Here is a 16,657-nt window from a genome sequence, read left to right on the forward strand (position 1 = left end):
TTAGTGGGATGTTTGCCTGGAAACCGGGAAAGGGAATAACATAAGAAATGTAAATAAGAAATACTCAAGTTAATAAAAAAAATAGTTGTAGAAAAATAATTAAAAAAAGAATTTAAAAAAAAATTTAAAAAGAAGGAAGACCCCCCCAAAGACAGACAGACAGACAGACAGACAGACAGACAGACAGACAGACACACACACACACACACACACACACACACAGCCTAGGTTAAGCTAGTCTCCAAGTTTAGGGGAGGAAGTGACACTATGCCTAAATGATCGATAAAGCTATAAAGCTCAATGGTAGAGGAATTACTTTGTATCCATGAGAGAAATCTCTGTCCTTTTTTCTTAAATACACATCTGTATTCTAGAATGGTAGTGACAGGTTGGTGGCTAAATGCACTGGCTTGGAAATCAACTATTGTTCTCAGACCAGCTGCTTGGCAACCTCATTTTACGTCCTTGAGTGTATAGAATCAATATAATAATATGTGTCCAGCATATCTCACTATGATAAATGAGATAATGCGAATGCCTAAGCTGCTCCCTGTAGTGAAAGTCAGATTGCTTAGCAGGTGTCTGTTCCCCCCCCCCTACACCGTAGGCTATGCATTTGAATGATAGCAAAGCACAGCTTCCCATGACTAACAGGATTAATGTCTTTACCAAAGTGCTCCATTTACTGCTACTGAATATCATATTCTGTGTGGCATCTGAACTGCTGTCTAAAAAATTTGTCGGAATTCATTGGAGACCACCTATATGAAAAGAAAATAATTGTGATTCTATATTCTCAAATATGTTAAAAAGAGCTGTGTTTATTAGGCTGCTGGTTTAGGGACTTAACAATGGGATTATAAACTCTTAAGTCATCATCATTTCATGACAGATACATTTAGAAGATTGCTTAGATCATGCAGCTGTTCCAAACCAAATCTGTTAGAATGTGTAATTTTACTGTTTGCCTTGTGATGTGCTTCTCACTAGAGCTGATACTTTTTTTCTTTCAGACCAGTGTAAACCATTTCTCTGTGATTGTATGGATTTATGTAAGTGTTTTTTTTTGGTGTTTTGTTTTTCCACAGGTTACTTCTAGAACTGCTGGAACTGTTGTTTGATAAGTTTAATGCTGTAGCCAGTGCACATTCTATAGTCCTGGGGTACCTTCAGGACTCTGTGGGGACCCAGCCAACACAGCAGGAAGAGATCAAATTATACGATATGGCAGATGTGTGGGTGAAGATCCAGGATGTGCTGCAGGTAAGGCCTTTGTACAGAGACTGTCATCTTGATTGGGGACAACAGTGTATAGCAATAGAAAACAGATACCTCAATTATTACCCTAGGAAACACAAATTGGATAAGGAAGTAATGCTTTCAGTGACTGGGGATGGTGTAATTTCTACCATCTTTTAAAGGACTTCTAATGAACTTTTGTTATTATTATTGTTATTATTTTGCAGGGGAGGGTCAGACTATTAAGAATAAGAGCTGATTCTCAATATGTAGCACCCAAAGATGTACCTATGAGGATTTCTATTCATTTGTTTTTTACTTCATTGAAATTTGTCATATGATTAGCAAATAAGAAACTTGGATGGTTAATATAGGATGATTATGAGTTTAGTCCATTCTGGGATTTCCAGAGAGTTAATTGCTGGCCATGTCTATGAAACTAGACCCTGTTTTAAACGAAAGAGAACAAGTGTATGTGGGAGATATATAATAAATATTAAAATGTTTTAAAGCTATTTTATGAACATGGTTGATCTTAATTTTACTATTTTCTTACAATCACCTTTTCAGGGATTGGGTTAAATGATAGGTCAGGAGCTTATTCTGAGAGATGAAAATAAATCCGTGGTTAGAAGTGTATCACTTTCATTTGTTGAAGATCAAAGAAATTATAATCTGTTTGATATGATTCTGCTGACATGGCATTTAGAAATTGCATTATATTTTTCTCTCTTCCAGCAAAATATATTTGTTTGGCCAGATGAAAATTAGTTATCCAATTAAAAGTTAGCCAAAATAAGTTTGACATAGCTAAATAGAAATGGTAATATCTACTTAGTATTAAAAAAGGTAAGTACATGTAGAGAATTGAAAAATGTGACTATGTTGCAATGAAATCACTTGCACAGAAAATAGGAATGTTTGCAGTGATAAATAAATCATGAATGCAAATTGTAGTCATTTTTGAGAATATATGCATCCTCCTGGTAGATTGAATAAGATTGATTCTTAGTAACTCATTTTCTAGACTTATTTTGGGAGTGAGGGGATGTGCATTTGCTCTGTTTAGATGGATTAAATCTTACGTTTTAGATCCTTTTTACTAATATGTCAATTACTATGTATCTGTAACAAGTGCTTGAGAAACGTTTGGGTACCTGGTTATTTAACACTTTCCATAGTGGTTTGCTTATAGAAATGTTTGCCATCTAGAAATGGGATGTATTTTTCATGTTATTAACATGTTAAATAGTTTCAAATGTTGGTAGTACTTTGAACCTATAGTTCTGGCCATGTTGAAATTACCTTTTATGCTAAGCAACGATAAAACGGAATAGAATCAGGATAAATAGCAGAAAGCAGAGAGCAAATGAGGTTAGTTCCAGGTTTTTTCTTGCTTCCTCTTTTCAAGCTATTATCATAGAGAAATGAAGTCCAACAGATTATCTTAGCAGAGGAATCAGGGACCACAGTACAGGGATGTAGAGGCTTCTGAAATTTGTTAAGTGTAGAGGAGGAAGTTGAATGCAAACAGATACCTAGAAAAGTAGTGCAGAGTTACTTGAGCCCTTGCTTAAATATGTTGCACAAGCATTAGCAGGAAATAACCACCGTGGTGATGATGGCTGACTGGAGATTCTGCAAGGAGATGCAAATACTTGGGGATGCAGAGAGAACATGCCAAAGTACCCTGTGGTTTCAGATGTGACTTTATGTCTTGGGAGCATAGCCCTTTTAATCACAGAGCAAAGGTTAATTCATACAATACACCCCCAAAGTCTCTCCTGAATTGAGCCGATCCCCATATGAAGTAATTGACTAACATCTAAACTCTCTCTAAACTAACACAAAAGAATCAGATTCCCAACAATGATGCATATGCACAATGTATAGCATGCAGTTATAAAACCGTGCAAAGTCTGAATGCATGACTCATATGCAGGATAAAAATGGATAAAAATTGTATGTGCAATTACAACATCACCAGTTGGAGTAAATGGTGAATTTTATACTCTAGAGGGGATCAGTGAACCTGATCATAGCTCACTGTAACCTATCCAAACCGAAGAACAGAGTGACGACAGACCCAAGCCTAAAATGAGTAAAGCCACTAGTTTCCTTGATATAGTTTCTTTCAGTCTAACAGTTATATGATTGCAATGGTAGAGGGAGAAGATTAGGCCATAAAATTGTCAGAAGAAATAATGGCCAAAATTGTTGAAAACATAGATACATATTTCAAGAAGTTAACCAATCGTGGGCAAGATTAACACAAATAAAATTAACACTAGATATGTTATTAGTTTGCTGAAAACCGCAGGTCAGAAATGTTAAAAATAGACTAAGGATTAAAAAGGACATGCCATCTATAGAGGGGAACATGATAAAAATAATCACTGGCTTGCTTTGCATCAGTATCAGCAAAAGCCAGAAATCAATGAATGTCATCTTGAAGGTGCCAGGGGTAAAATTGTCAATCTAAAATATTGTATCAATTGAAAGTATGCAGTAAATGTAAAACAGACATTTTCAAATGAATTAAAGCCAAAAGTATTTAGACCTGCTCTTAAAAAATGTAGAAAGTTTTTTTAAGCTGAAGGACAGAGGTACCATATGGTAATTACAGGAAAAAACATGTGGATAACAGTGAAATATCATTTTGCTTATTTATTGACTTTTTATCTTTTGATGAGGTTTCTTTGTTTATGTTTAAAGGAATGATAATAACCATATATGATAATTTTTGTATATGGAATAATTTCAGAAACATTTTTCTGGTAAACAAATCTGTGTTGGTAGAAGTTTCTTACAGCATATGTGAAGATATATAATGTTTAGAATAAACAATGATAAGTTCACAATGCATAATTTAATTCCTAGTGCAGTAAAACAGAATGAATATATAGCTAAAAAACTTTCCAGAGGAGTTAAAATTGTTCACTGACAAATTGATTACTCACAAAAGGAAGAAAATTGATTAATCAGAAAAAGAAGAAAACAGAACAAAGGAGAAAGAAAATATAAAGAACAAAGCCAAGATGATATGGCTAGGATACAGATTAAAAGGTTATATTAAGTGTATTTATATTAAATATAAATGACTAAACACCTCATTTAAATGCCAGAGATCATATTGGGTTAAAGTTGAACAAGGACAAGATCCAGGCATGCAGTCTTAATTGATGTGTTTTTTTTTATTAATGTTTGAACTTTTAGGTAATTTTTCTCCTAAGGGATGTTTAAGAATAATAAAAGAGTACCCATTTGCCTCTTCTTTGAAGTTTTCCTTTTGCTAACATTGTATTACTTTATATAGTTGTCTTCATGTGCAACACACACATACACACACACACACAAAACACAAACACACTTCTTTGAAAAACTTATAGTAATTTATGTAATCTATTACATATATCGTAGTTTTAAAAATAACCCAATAGTGTAGATAATGTGGCTTTTTATTTTTATTTATATCAGTTGTTCAGTATAGAATATTTAAATATGAAATTGCCATACGTGCAAATACAGTAATTCATCTGCTCCTGCAATAGATGGGTTCTGTCTTTGCACAACTTAAATTAATATTTCCAAGTTTCCATCAACAATCAAATGTTCTTAATTCTGTCATGATGAGGAGCTGATTAAAATTATGAGCAGTAAATAAATAAATCTTAAAAAAAAGAAATTAAGGATGAAAACCATCTTCCTAAGTTTATTACATAGTTTTAAAAAAAATTATGTGCAGTGCAAAAAAGCTATCCTGTCTTCCTTTATTTAAGGTAGCTTTATCAAATATGTGTAGTTCTACAACTTTAAAAACAAAACCTATATTAAATTGATGATAATAATGGATCAACTTAAATTCAATTAGGCATTAATGTAGGAATGTATTAATTGTTACAATAGGCATTTCTGGGTTATTAAGTGACTTATTCCTTCCAAAGTTTAAAATGGAGATATGGACTTTGTATTTTCACATCATAAAGTTTAGCAGCTTTAATGGAATGCAATTGATATACCACAAAGTTTACTCATTTAAAGTATAGGTTTTATTGTTTCTTAGTCTGTTGGCTAAGGTTATCTATTAAGAATAGTTTTTGCAATATATTTATGAAATTGTACAACCATAGTTACAGTCTAATTTTGAAATGTCATTACTCCAAAAGGAAATATTGAATCTATGAAGTTACTTCACATTCTCCACTCTAACACAGGCACAGTCCCTGTCTAGGAAATGTCTCTCTCTCTGGCAGGTTTAGGACAAGGATGAGGATTCTTTTAGTTTCAATGTAGAGCTTCATCCATAGGACCAATTTAGTTTTCATATGCTTCTTGGAAGAATGGTCTTTCAGTGAAAAATTACTGTTGAAGCATGAAATAATTTAAAATAGCAGACATCTGCATTTAAGCATGAATGAAAGTAAGATAACATGATGAGTGGAGTTATACATGCTTGGAGTTTAATTTCTAGGTTTTTTTTTTTGGTATGGAAAATGTTGCTAAAAATTTAAAGAATTTTGAAACATTAAAACTTGGAGGAGGAGGAGGCAGAAGAAGGGTGGGGAGGAGGAGGAGCAGGAAGAGGAAGAAGAGGGGAGAGGAGGAGGTGATTAAGAGTCTTAGCTTTTAAATGCGTCTGCTGGAACCTGGGCTTCCCTTTCAGGCAGAGCCCATCTTAGTTAGCCCATCATTTGCCTCAGTATGTCTGTGTCTGGAGACAGACAACAAGAAGACAAGGCCATAGCTAGCACAGTAACAAGGTGTCAGCCCCATGACCACACACAGTTGCCCTCCTTTTTCGGCTTTGCACTCTTTTGAAACTGTGATAATAGAAATACATGTTTTTACCCCTCTGAGCTGCAGAACTCTCCTTCTGAAATGTCATCCACTTGGTGATATGCCTGTCATACCCATGGCTGCACATTTTCAAGTGTGTAAGCCTGGGGTTCACTAAAAACACAAGATACTAATTTCTTACCAAATTCTGCATAACATAGAAAAGAAGAGGGTCACTCTAAGTGATCTCATCTTCTTAGCTATGTGATTCTGAAAAGATGTAATTTCTTAATACCTGGTTTCAAAAGAAAGCTGTGTGTTTTACCATTGTATAATCCTCTGGTAAAACAGGAACTTAGTAGTATCCGAGGCAGGATCTGAGGACAGTTGTTTTAGAACAAGCCATTGCTTTTCTAGTGTCTTGATGTTATTTTTTAGAGAATGTAAAATCATTTTACTTTGGTAACTGCTGCATTAATGTTTAAATAGTGATAAAATTAACCTCATGGAGAGAGAGCTTGGAGTTTGCTGTCAGGGAAGAAAATGTGTGAAATTATTGCTACTGATCATGACCTGGAGGGGATTTTCAAGGAGACGTACTGTTTCTATTTTCAATCTAGGGCTGGAGCTGGGTTATTCTTAGGTTTTGTTGCATTTAATATTTTAGCTAAGTGAGGATTCCCATCCTTAAAGTGAGGACAGCCTTTCAAAGTATTTCAGCCACATAACTTAGGAGTAAATTATTCAGAAATAGTGTTTTCTCATTTCCCAGACTTGAAAGTTTTAGCTCACTGCTATTTTAGATAGTTTGGTGAAGCTTTCTGTTAGAGACTGCTTCTCCAGAATGGTTTTACTTTTTAAAAGTTTTGCTCTGTTTTGCTGTGAGTTGAATGGCATATAATTCAGTTAACATTTGAGAGACAGTTCACAAACTTTACTCTAAATTGTAGCCCATTTGAATAGCACCTGTTTACCACTACTCCTTATAGCAGAAGGATGGGCAGCCAAGGAGATAGCTTAGGGCCTTGCACAGATGTCATAGATACCAAGGAAAGTTCTAGGGTATTCAGTGCTCAATGAAACCTGGGGTAAATGGAGACAGTTTATACTGAGCCATACTTTAGAAAATAGAGACTTGGCAGGGGACACTTGAATTTGGTAGATTTGGTTGTAAGTTTGTTCTTGAATTTCTAGGTACCCATAAAGACCTACCTTGACCCTATTATATCTTGACCTGTCAAACTACAGGCAGATAAAACAGGTCTTCCAACCTTCTGTGCCTAAGCCACACTTTTGTAATTTTATCTGAGATTTTTAGGGTATGAGGCATTCAAAGCCAAGTTGTATCATGATCCCGTTGGTACTCCTACTTGATATGGGCTCACCAAGCTTCTGTGCCGAAGTCTGACTGAACAATAGTAAGAGCTGAAGTATGAGGTTACAGATGTTATTGTGTGAGTCTTCTGAAGCGAGCCAACAATCTTGCTCTTCACTGACAGTGACTGTTTCTATCAGAGAATAGAGAATTGGTAATCTTTAATTTTTTTTGAAATGTGTTTTTTTTCTTAAGTTGTTGAGGAATCATATGTATCTGATTTATTGACAGTTCTGATAATTTATTTAACCTGATTTTCTGTTGGTGCAGACAAAATTATTTGCAAACTCTGTGGCTTCAATCATCCATAATTTATTTCCTACAATTCAGCGGGTCAGGATGTCATGAAGATATTCCATGGTGGTTATTTGTCGGCTGTTCCATGTGCACTAGAGACTGGTTAGAATCAGAAGGACACTTCAGTATGTGACTGGCACCTTTCTGTCTCTACACAGCCTCTTCCTCTATATGACTTTACATGGTTGGTATTCCTACCTTCCCTTATAGGTTTTTTTTTTTTTTTGTAAAAAGATATTTCTTTTAACATTTCCCATAAAATAAATTTAGAAATAATTTTGATATGCAAGACAGTTAAAATAAATCAAGAGAGAGCAGTTTGTGGTACCACAGAAAAATGTTGGGTATGTATACACATACTGGAGAGGACCACAGAAGGATGAGGTCAGAGTGGGTTAAAGTAATATATATAGTTGTGTGTGTGTGTGTGTGTGTGTGTGTGTGCAGGTGTGCGTGTACTTAGTTTGTTCGCTACAGAGATATCATTACCATGAGTACTAACTAATTAACCAGCCGACCGACACAGGATGGAACTATTTTGGATTCTATGGATGTCTTTGGTCAGGTTTTGGATTTGGCTCTTTATGCACTAGCTATGATTATTCTTTTTCTATTTTTCTATATTATAGAACATTTCAAACATGTTCAGACATAGTGTAATGGATTCCTACACACCTGTTATCCAGCTTCACAGGTATCAGTTATGGCCAAAATTGCTTATTTCTCCTGTTTATATTCTTCCACTATTTTGAAAGGGTCTTAAAGATAATATTGTTTTGTTTCTATTCCAACATGTCTCTAAAAGATAAGAACTATTTCTATAAAAATGTAACCATAGCTAAAGACAAAATTTCTTCATCAAATATCCAGTAATGTTTACATTTCTGTTGTTCACATGTGATATTTATATGCTTCTTCATTGTGTGATTCAGGATCCAAATGAGGCTGGAATGTAGTTTGTTGAGATTTTTAAGACTTTGAGTCTATACATTCTCCTTCTATTTTACTATTCATGCCCTGATAGTTATCAGTGAAACTTGATCGTTCAGTCTCCAGCACTTCCTGTAGTCTGGCTTTTGTTGATTGATTAGTGTCACTTACTATTTTCTTTTTCCTTATAACTTGACGATAAAGGCTTAATCAGATTTAATTTAATTTGCGGTGTCACTATTATCTCATTGATGGCGATAGAGACTCTTCTCTTTTGTTAAAGGACTAATATGGCTAAAATAATATTTTCTGGATGATTAATCTGGCAGTAATGTTCACACCATATTGGTGGAGAAGAAAATGGATGGAGAGATATCAGTCAGAAAGTAAGTTCAGTCACTGTGTTGCCTGAAAAGAAAGGAGATAGTGATTAGATAAATGTGTGAAAAACAAGTGGCTTTCCAAAATGTCTTTACGTGAACCCTAATGCATGAAGCTCCCCAAGTCAGGGGGAAATTTTAACCCAAGTGATTGCTAATGAGGGTGAGAAAGATGGTGGCTTGCATTTGTTTAAGCTGAAGCACTGACAAATAAGCCTGTAGAGCTCTAATAGCAGCTTGGACATGGAGGCTGGGTCGGGGTCTGCCTGGTGACAGTAGCTGAAGTGATACAGTTGGGCATGTTGGAATGGAAGGGCTGAGTGGGAAGTAACCTTAGTCTGTAGACTCAGCTCTCTGTGGTTGTCACAGCAGGTACAGTCTCTAAGGCTGGAGCTTCCTGTGAAGTTTCTGCAGTTTCCTCTCTTTTCTGCCACAAGCCTGTATCTTAGGGACTCATGTGGAACATGGATGTACACGCCAGTCAGGCTAAGGGTGGCATCTTCCAGAAGCTGGTGTTATCTCTGGGCATCTAGACTGATTCCTTTCGGAAGAGGTATGTGCCTGATCCATAGCTGAGCCTGGAAGTGCTGGGCAGACAGTCTATATGAGGTGCTGTGGTTGGGGGACTGGATATACCTTCCCCACTATTCTCTTTTTCCTTGTAATTCCTGTTCTCACCTGTTTGACCTCCTTACCTTGAGGAACTGTTGACAGGTTTCTTAATGTCCTCTCTTGTTTTACCAGAATTTGGAAATTGTGAATCATTAAACATGTCACCACTAACTAAAAGGATTCTAAGAAAACAAATCTATTCAAATACCTCTTAAACTGCATAACAGTGTGTCGCCGTGCATAAGTTACTTCTTTGTCTTTAGATGCCTTTGGCTGTTGTAGAAAGATGGCATAATAAATGTTTGCCACCAAATCTACACATACAATTCAAAGTTTGAAGAAGAGTGATCTTTCTTATAGCTCCGTTCAAATCCATCTTCATTTGTTATCCTCATTAACATTAAATAGAAAATATTATGGCATTTATAATACAAATTTTTTCCTAACTCTGGGCTTCTCATAGTTATTTGTTGGTAATTTCAAGAAATTGCTCATAAGGAGGTGAAATACAACATTTTTTATTAGCTACTTGAAATTTTTGTATGGATTTGAAAATATAAAGTGAACAGCAATGGAATTCATGCTTTGGCCATGATCCCATGGGGAGTTTTGGGCTGCAGCAGAAGGAAATGAAGCACAGTAGATGACGAAGGCTTAGCAACAAGTAGTCAGCCTCACAGGGTGACACATAACAGCACTTAGATATGTGTTAGCAGCGTGATATGGCAGTGAAAAAGGCCAGCACTATTTCTGGCTATGATGCACCAAACAGCATGTCATCTCTGAGCCGCTATGATATATCCCTTTCTTCCAGTCCCCAGGAAGTGGCTTCCGGGTAGTTGTGTTGAGTGTTGGGGCGTGTGTGCCCCTGGAAGATAGGCAAATGGGTGAGAATCCCAGACAGAGCACTGGCGGTAATTGAGGACTTCAGATAGGGTGCATTTTGCTGCCTTTTACAGGAAGTGGCACATTTGGGAGTGAGCGTGCTATTAAAATGCATTAACCTTTTCAGAGATAGGGAGGTGCTGGCGGGATAGTATTTCTGAAAAGCTGTTTACTAACCAGAGTTTGACTCCTCACTAGTTGGAATATATTTAATATAGTGACTTACAGAGATTACATATATACTTTCACAAACTACAAATTATGAAAAAGGGATTCGGTTATGATCAACACTGTTTTGGTCAGGGAGATCATCAGAACTGGCTGTTTTAGGCAGCATGATAAGAGGGACACAAAACAACAGGTGAAATAGCTTTTGGTGTTTTGATGGGACATTTAAATACATATATTAAACATGAACAATAGGGACTGAGCAAGTTATTGGAGTAATCTTTAGAAATGCAGATATGGAATGGGTAAATTATTGACTTCTCACAATAGGGTAAGTCTATATGGCAGGAAGAAACTAAGAAATGCAGAGTGTAAGTGGAGCGCGCGCCGGGGTGTATGTCTGCAGCGGAGCTGGTAGGCCATAGGGTGTCCTCCAGGGGAAGTGCGGTTGGGTGATTTTGACAGAACTGACTGTTTGTTGTAGAGTAACAGGCTGTTAGTGTTCCTCTGTGTCCCTTTTACTTACCTTTTCTCTGATTCCCTGTAGATCACTTTACCTGCTGTGCTCAGGAAATAATTTCACATCTTATTTTTCTATACACAAGCATAGTGTACAGGATTTTCCATATTGACATGGGATGTTGGGTTGGATCTTGTAGAGTGACCTCCTCCATGTGGGCACAGTCTTAGCCATTCTTAAGGTAGCGAAGTTTAGTAGACTGAGCTGCTGTTATCCGACCAGAGACTTTCTCAAAGATAGCTCAAAGTCCAATGGGCTCCAGAGACATTTGGAGGGGAGGAGATGGATACTCTTATTTCCTTCCCTTTCCCAGGATCTTGCTTTTAGGAGAAAGGGTATGTAGCAGCCTGTGTGCCCCTGGAATCTACGGTGTGGAAGTGTGGTCATTCCGCTCTGCTGCAGTCCTGCCCATGTGCTGTCGGCGTGTATTCCACAGTCTCTAGTAGCAGCACTGTCTATTAAAGAAGGACACTGAGAGTACAGACTGAATTTTACGTTCACTACTTACGCTCTGCAGTCTCTGTGGAGCACTTTGTTTCCTTAGCTCAGTGTTCAGTATCTCCACAGTCTGCGTAGTCTGCGGTCAGGCAGGTGTACTTGCACTTGCCGAGAAGTGTAGCTGTGATCAAGTTAAATCATTCTTTCCTTCTCTTACCCAAATACAGTTCTGTCTTTTTCTTTTTTGGATTGTACGTGTATCCTCTCATCCCTGAGCATCTTTTCTCTTGTGATCCAGCCCTCTGGCTTTTACTTGAGCCATTCAGTTCCTTTCAGGAGCTATATGAACTTTTTGCCTTTAGCAGTGTATTTGACATACTTGTATTTCCTTTTCCTTTAAGCAAATTTAATCAGCTTAAAGGTTGTTTCTTCCTCCTAGGACCGTGGTAGTTTTCCATCTTTTAATTTCTCAATGCTTGTGCTATATCAGTGTGATACAAGCTAAAATCATCTGAGAGGAGGAAACCTCAATTAAGACAATGCCTGCATAAGAGCAGGCTGTAGTGGACTGTAAAGTATTTTCCTACTTGATGAGGAGGGGGCAACCCATTGTGGGTTGGGCCATCCCAGGGCTGGTGGTCCTGTGTTCTGTAAGAATGCAGGCTGTGTGATGAACAGTGATCTGGAAGTGTAAGCTGAATAAACCCCTTTCTTCTCAACATGCCTCTTGCTCTTGGTGTTTCTTCTCAGCATTAGAAACTCTAAGACAAGTTGATACCAGGCTAGTGAGGCATTGCTGTGATGACTTGACCACGTTGTTTGGGGAGCATTGTGGAAGGACTTTGGAATTTGGTAGACAAAAGCTATTGCATGTTGAGAGCTTAGTGCGCTGTTCTTGAAGAGACTGGACGATAAGAATGCTGAGAGCAGTACACATGATAGAGGCCTGCCTGGCTTGCGAAGGTTCAGAGGGAAGCAAAGAGTCTACTGGGCCATTTGTGTGAAGAAACTCTTGTGTTAGGTCAGCTGGAGCTGAAGAATCAGCCATGAGTAACAAGAGACCTCAACCACTAAAATAAAACTATTGCTTGCTGGGACAATGGATACTGGTCAGCTGTTATTAAACCAGCTGGTCATTTGAAAGAAGAGGTTATAATTTATTTCCAGTGTTCCCCACCTGAGCTTCACTCAGGTTGATCTATGCAATACACACCTACTAACCATTGTATTGGTCAGTGAGAAGTAGAGGCCCAGCACGTATCTGTGATTGGATGGTCTGTGGTTTATAGCAAACTATTGTTATTTCCCTTAGATCCATATAGCCAGTTCAGTTTTTAGTGTGGTGGTATTGAGAGGTGGTAGCTTTTCTGAAGGAATTAGGTGTTTGAGAATAGAGCCTTCAAGGATGGAATCAGTCCCTTTCACAGGCCCAGAGATCTTCCTCTGCCATGTGGTGGCACAGCTATAATGTGACTGGTTGTGACCCAGGAAGCAGGCCTTCACAAAATAGTAGATTTGCTGATCCTTTGATCTGGGACTTTGCAGCTTCAGAACTGTGATGGACTATATTTCTATTGCTTATGAGCTACCCAGTTGTCCTAGTTAGGGTTTAACTGCTGTGAGCAGACACCATGACCAAGGCAAGTCATAAAAGACAACATTTAATTGGGGCTGGCTTACAGGTTCAGAGGTTCAGTCCATTCTCATCAAGGCGGGAGGCAGCCTCTAGGCAGGCATGGTGTAGAGGAGCTGAGAGTTCTACATCTTGATATGAAGGCTGCTAGTGGAAAACTGACTTCCTGGCAACTAGGGTGAAGGTCTTAAGCCCACACCCACAGTGACACACCTACTCCAACAAGGCCACACCTCCTAATAGTGCCACTCCCTGGGCCAAGCATATATAAACCATAACACCAGTATATGGTATTTTGTCATAGTATAAACAAAGATGAAATTGAGTTTGAAATGCTCTTTAAATTTGATGAACTTGGTAGACTTAAAAATATAAAGCAGAAGAATCATAAAACTGAAAGAGTGATGTGCCATAGGAGGCCAGTTCTCCCTGCTTCCTCTCAGCCTAGACTGCAGTTCAGTTCCTATAACAAGGTTCTACTGGTCACCGGCCTGACTGGAGACTGTCATGGGATTGTTGCCGTGTCACCGATTGATGTTCAGTCACAGATAAGCATCATCTTTGTCATGATGATAGCAATATACTTGGAAAGATGGTAACATTTGGCAGTAAGTTAGGCTAAAATAAGTATCCAAGATTTCCCTTATTCCTTAGAAAAAGACATTTAAAATTTTGATTTTCTTACATTTACTATAAAATTTTTCTTTAAGTCTTGCTATAACTGAAAGTCATTTGTGCTGAATTAAATCCATTTCTTGCAGTGATGTATTTGCCTACTCTGTGCTAAATCTTTCTTTAGAACCTTTGGAGACTCTATTTTGCAGTTCTTTGGTGTAAGTGTTAATTAATCAGAGCATGCATTTCACAGGAGGCATAGCTGCTGGTGACTGGTGTGGAGGTTTTACTTCTTAGTATGTTTTGAAGGGTGTTTTGTGGTCCTCTGAGAGGTCAGGTACTATGAAAATGTAAAGAATTCATTATAACCCTTGGCCAACTGGACAGATCCATGCTAACATCATTGATGGTTCTTTTGCATAGTCAAAGAATTAAACAAAAAGTTACATTAATTTTATGCTCCATTAGAAATGCAGGAGTCAAAAGGATGTTTGCCAAATGGGAAGGGACTAAATTGGTAAGAGAAGGAAATTTTAATTTCAAGCTTCAAGTGAATGTTACAAATGATGTAGCATAAAAAAGCTTCTACTGAAAGTGTTCTTTCTAAATGTGAGCACTGTGGAGACAGGGAGAACTGAAAAACAAATTGTTAGTGTATGGAATGAAAATTGCTAGAACTGGATCAGTTTATTCTGGTCTCTTATTTCTAAGGCCTCATTTTAAAGCTGCCTGGCTAGCCTTTGTTTATTAGTAATTTTGACATGGTTGTTGTGTTATTCAGTATTTCTTGTTGTTGTGGCAAAGACCTAACAGAAGTAACTTGAGTTATTTTGACTCACAGTTTCAGATGGTACAGTCTAATGTGATGAGAAGGCCTGGCAGATAACACAGGCCTGGTTTGTGACCATAGGAGCTTGCAATATGGCTCATTCACGTCTTGGTTGATCAGGATGTAGAGAGCATGGTTGCAAGTGACTCTTGACTATAGCTTCTGAGTCCTGTCAGATGTGACCCACATCCCCAGTCAGGTGGTAACCTGACCCTCACGCCTCCATTTCACAACTTACATAGATAGTGCCAACAGCTGGGCACTAGGTATTCAGACACACGAGCCACTGTGGGTGTTTAATATAATGGAGTCTGTGTTTTCACTCTTGGTGATTAAGCAGAGGTACACGAACCTTTTTTCCTTACTTGGCATTGGTTGAAGATGATGGAACCTCCTTTTCCTTGTAGATGAGTGTCTTAGTTAGGGCTTTACTGCTGTGAGCAGACACCATGACCAAGGCAACTCTTATACAGGACATTTAATTGGGGCTGGCTTACAGGTTCTGAGGTTCAGTCCATTATCGTAAGGGGAGAGCATGGCAGCAACCAGGCAGGCATAGTGCAGGAGGATCTTCATTTGACTGCATCCAGGAGAAGACTCATTTCCAGGCAACTAGGAGGAGAAAGTCTAACCTTACAGTGACACACTTCCTCCAACAAGGCCACACCTAATAGTGCCACTCCATGGGACAAACATATTCAAACCAAAACAGTGGTCAAGGGCGAACTTCTTGAATAGGGAAAGGTTCATTTAAGCAATTACATGAATTTTCTAGCAACCATATATAATCACCATCTTACTAAGCAGTTCATTTAAGAACATTATCAGGGTCAGACTGATGAAAATAGGAATGCAGTGAGGAACAGGGCTCTTTGGAAGTAAACACTTTGGGCAGCCAGAAGAGCATGAGAAACTCTTCATCTTTTGTGTCATTTCCTTGGTTTTCTATCTCCTGCTGCTGAGATGCAGTTAGGACACCAACACAGCACAGTATCAAAATAGGTGTTTGGAATACCAGGATGGTATCTGTCAAACTACTGGGATCAGTTTTAGCTCCTTGGAAACTCTACAGGCATAGATAAAAAACAGGAAACCTGTTTATAACACACACACACACACACACACACACACACACACACACACACACACACACACACACACACTCTCTTTAAAAAGGGAGAGGCCTTCTCCCCATTCTGTCTGCATTTTTGTGGGGACTTAATTTGACAGTGAATCATTTAGTATTCCTAAGAAGAAATTTATACTAATACTGTGTTATATCGGATAGAGTGGAGATAAGTAAAACTTTCCCCTTAGGGGTTATTTTTCTCTCAGTTCACTTCCCCTTTCTGTCCTCCTCCCTTTTTCCGCTCCCTCTCTCTATCTTCCTTTTTTTCTACCACACTTTGACATTGAAATATGAATATTTTTTTCTCTAGTTTTTTAGCCTTTTCTGAGTATTGAAGAAGTTCATTTTTGTGCCTTACTATGAGAAATTCTTAAGGTTGTATCATGAATGCCTTTTGACAGACAGGGAGTTTTTTCAAAGTGTTATTTCCCAGAGCAGCAGCAGCAGCATCACTAGGAAACTAGTTAGAAATACAAATGTTCACATTCTATCCCAGATTACTGGCAGAGAAAAGACTGGAGGCTGGGGTTCTGCAATCTGTGTTTACAATAATTTGTGGCTGGAGGACACAGAATTCGGCACTGGATTCGAGTAAAGAAATGATAGTGTTATTTTGAAAAATGTCATCCAGGCTTCTGGTAGTGACCTGGTCCAAGCCTTACCTGTGTTATTTCCTTCTACTTTCCCAACCCTCCTGGGAACTCGCTATTTATTATTTTTTGGTAAACATCTTAGTCAGGCTTTAGAATCTTGGTATTATTTCAAAGTCAGTTCTCTTTAGTGCTGTTGAACAGAAAGATTTTGAGAATTATGGTTTTAAGTGCCTACTCT

General features: G+C 37.9%; 1 protein-coding gene across 2 annotated transcripts in view; it reads left to right on the forward strand.

Annotated features, from left to right (window-relative positions):
* Positions 1-16,657, forward strand: part of Exoc4 (exocyst complex component 4) — a 770,091-nt gene that overhangs the window by 111,908 nt on the left and 641,526 nt on the right. For both annotated transcript variants that reach the window (XM_087655632.1, NM_053875.2), the window contains 1 exon segment: positions 1,089-1,263. In XM_087655632.1, the coding sequence (XP_087511758.1) occupies positions 1,089-1,263 (175 nt within the window).

Source organism: Rattus norvegicus, chromosome 4 (genome assembly GCF_021556685.1).
Source record: "Rattus norvegicus strain SHRSP/BbbUtx chromosome 4, alternate assembly SHRSP_T2T, whole genome shotgun sequence".
NCBI classification, from domain to species: Eukaryota; Metazoa; Chordata; class Mammalia; order Rodentia; family Muridae; genus Rattus; species Rattus norvegicus.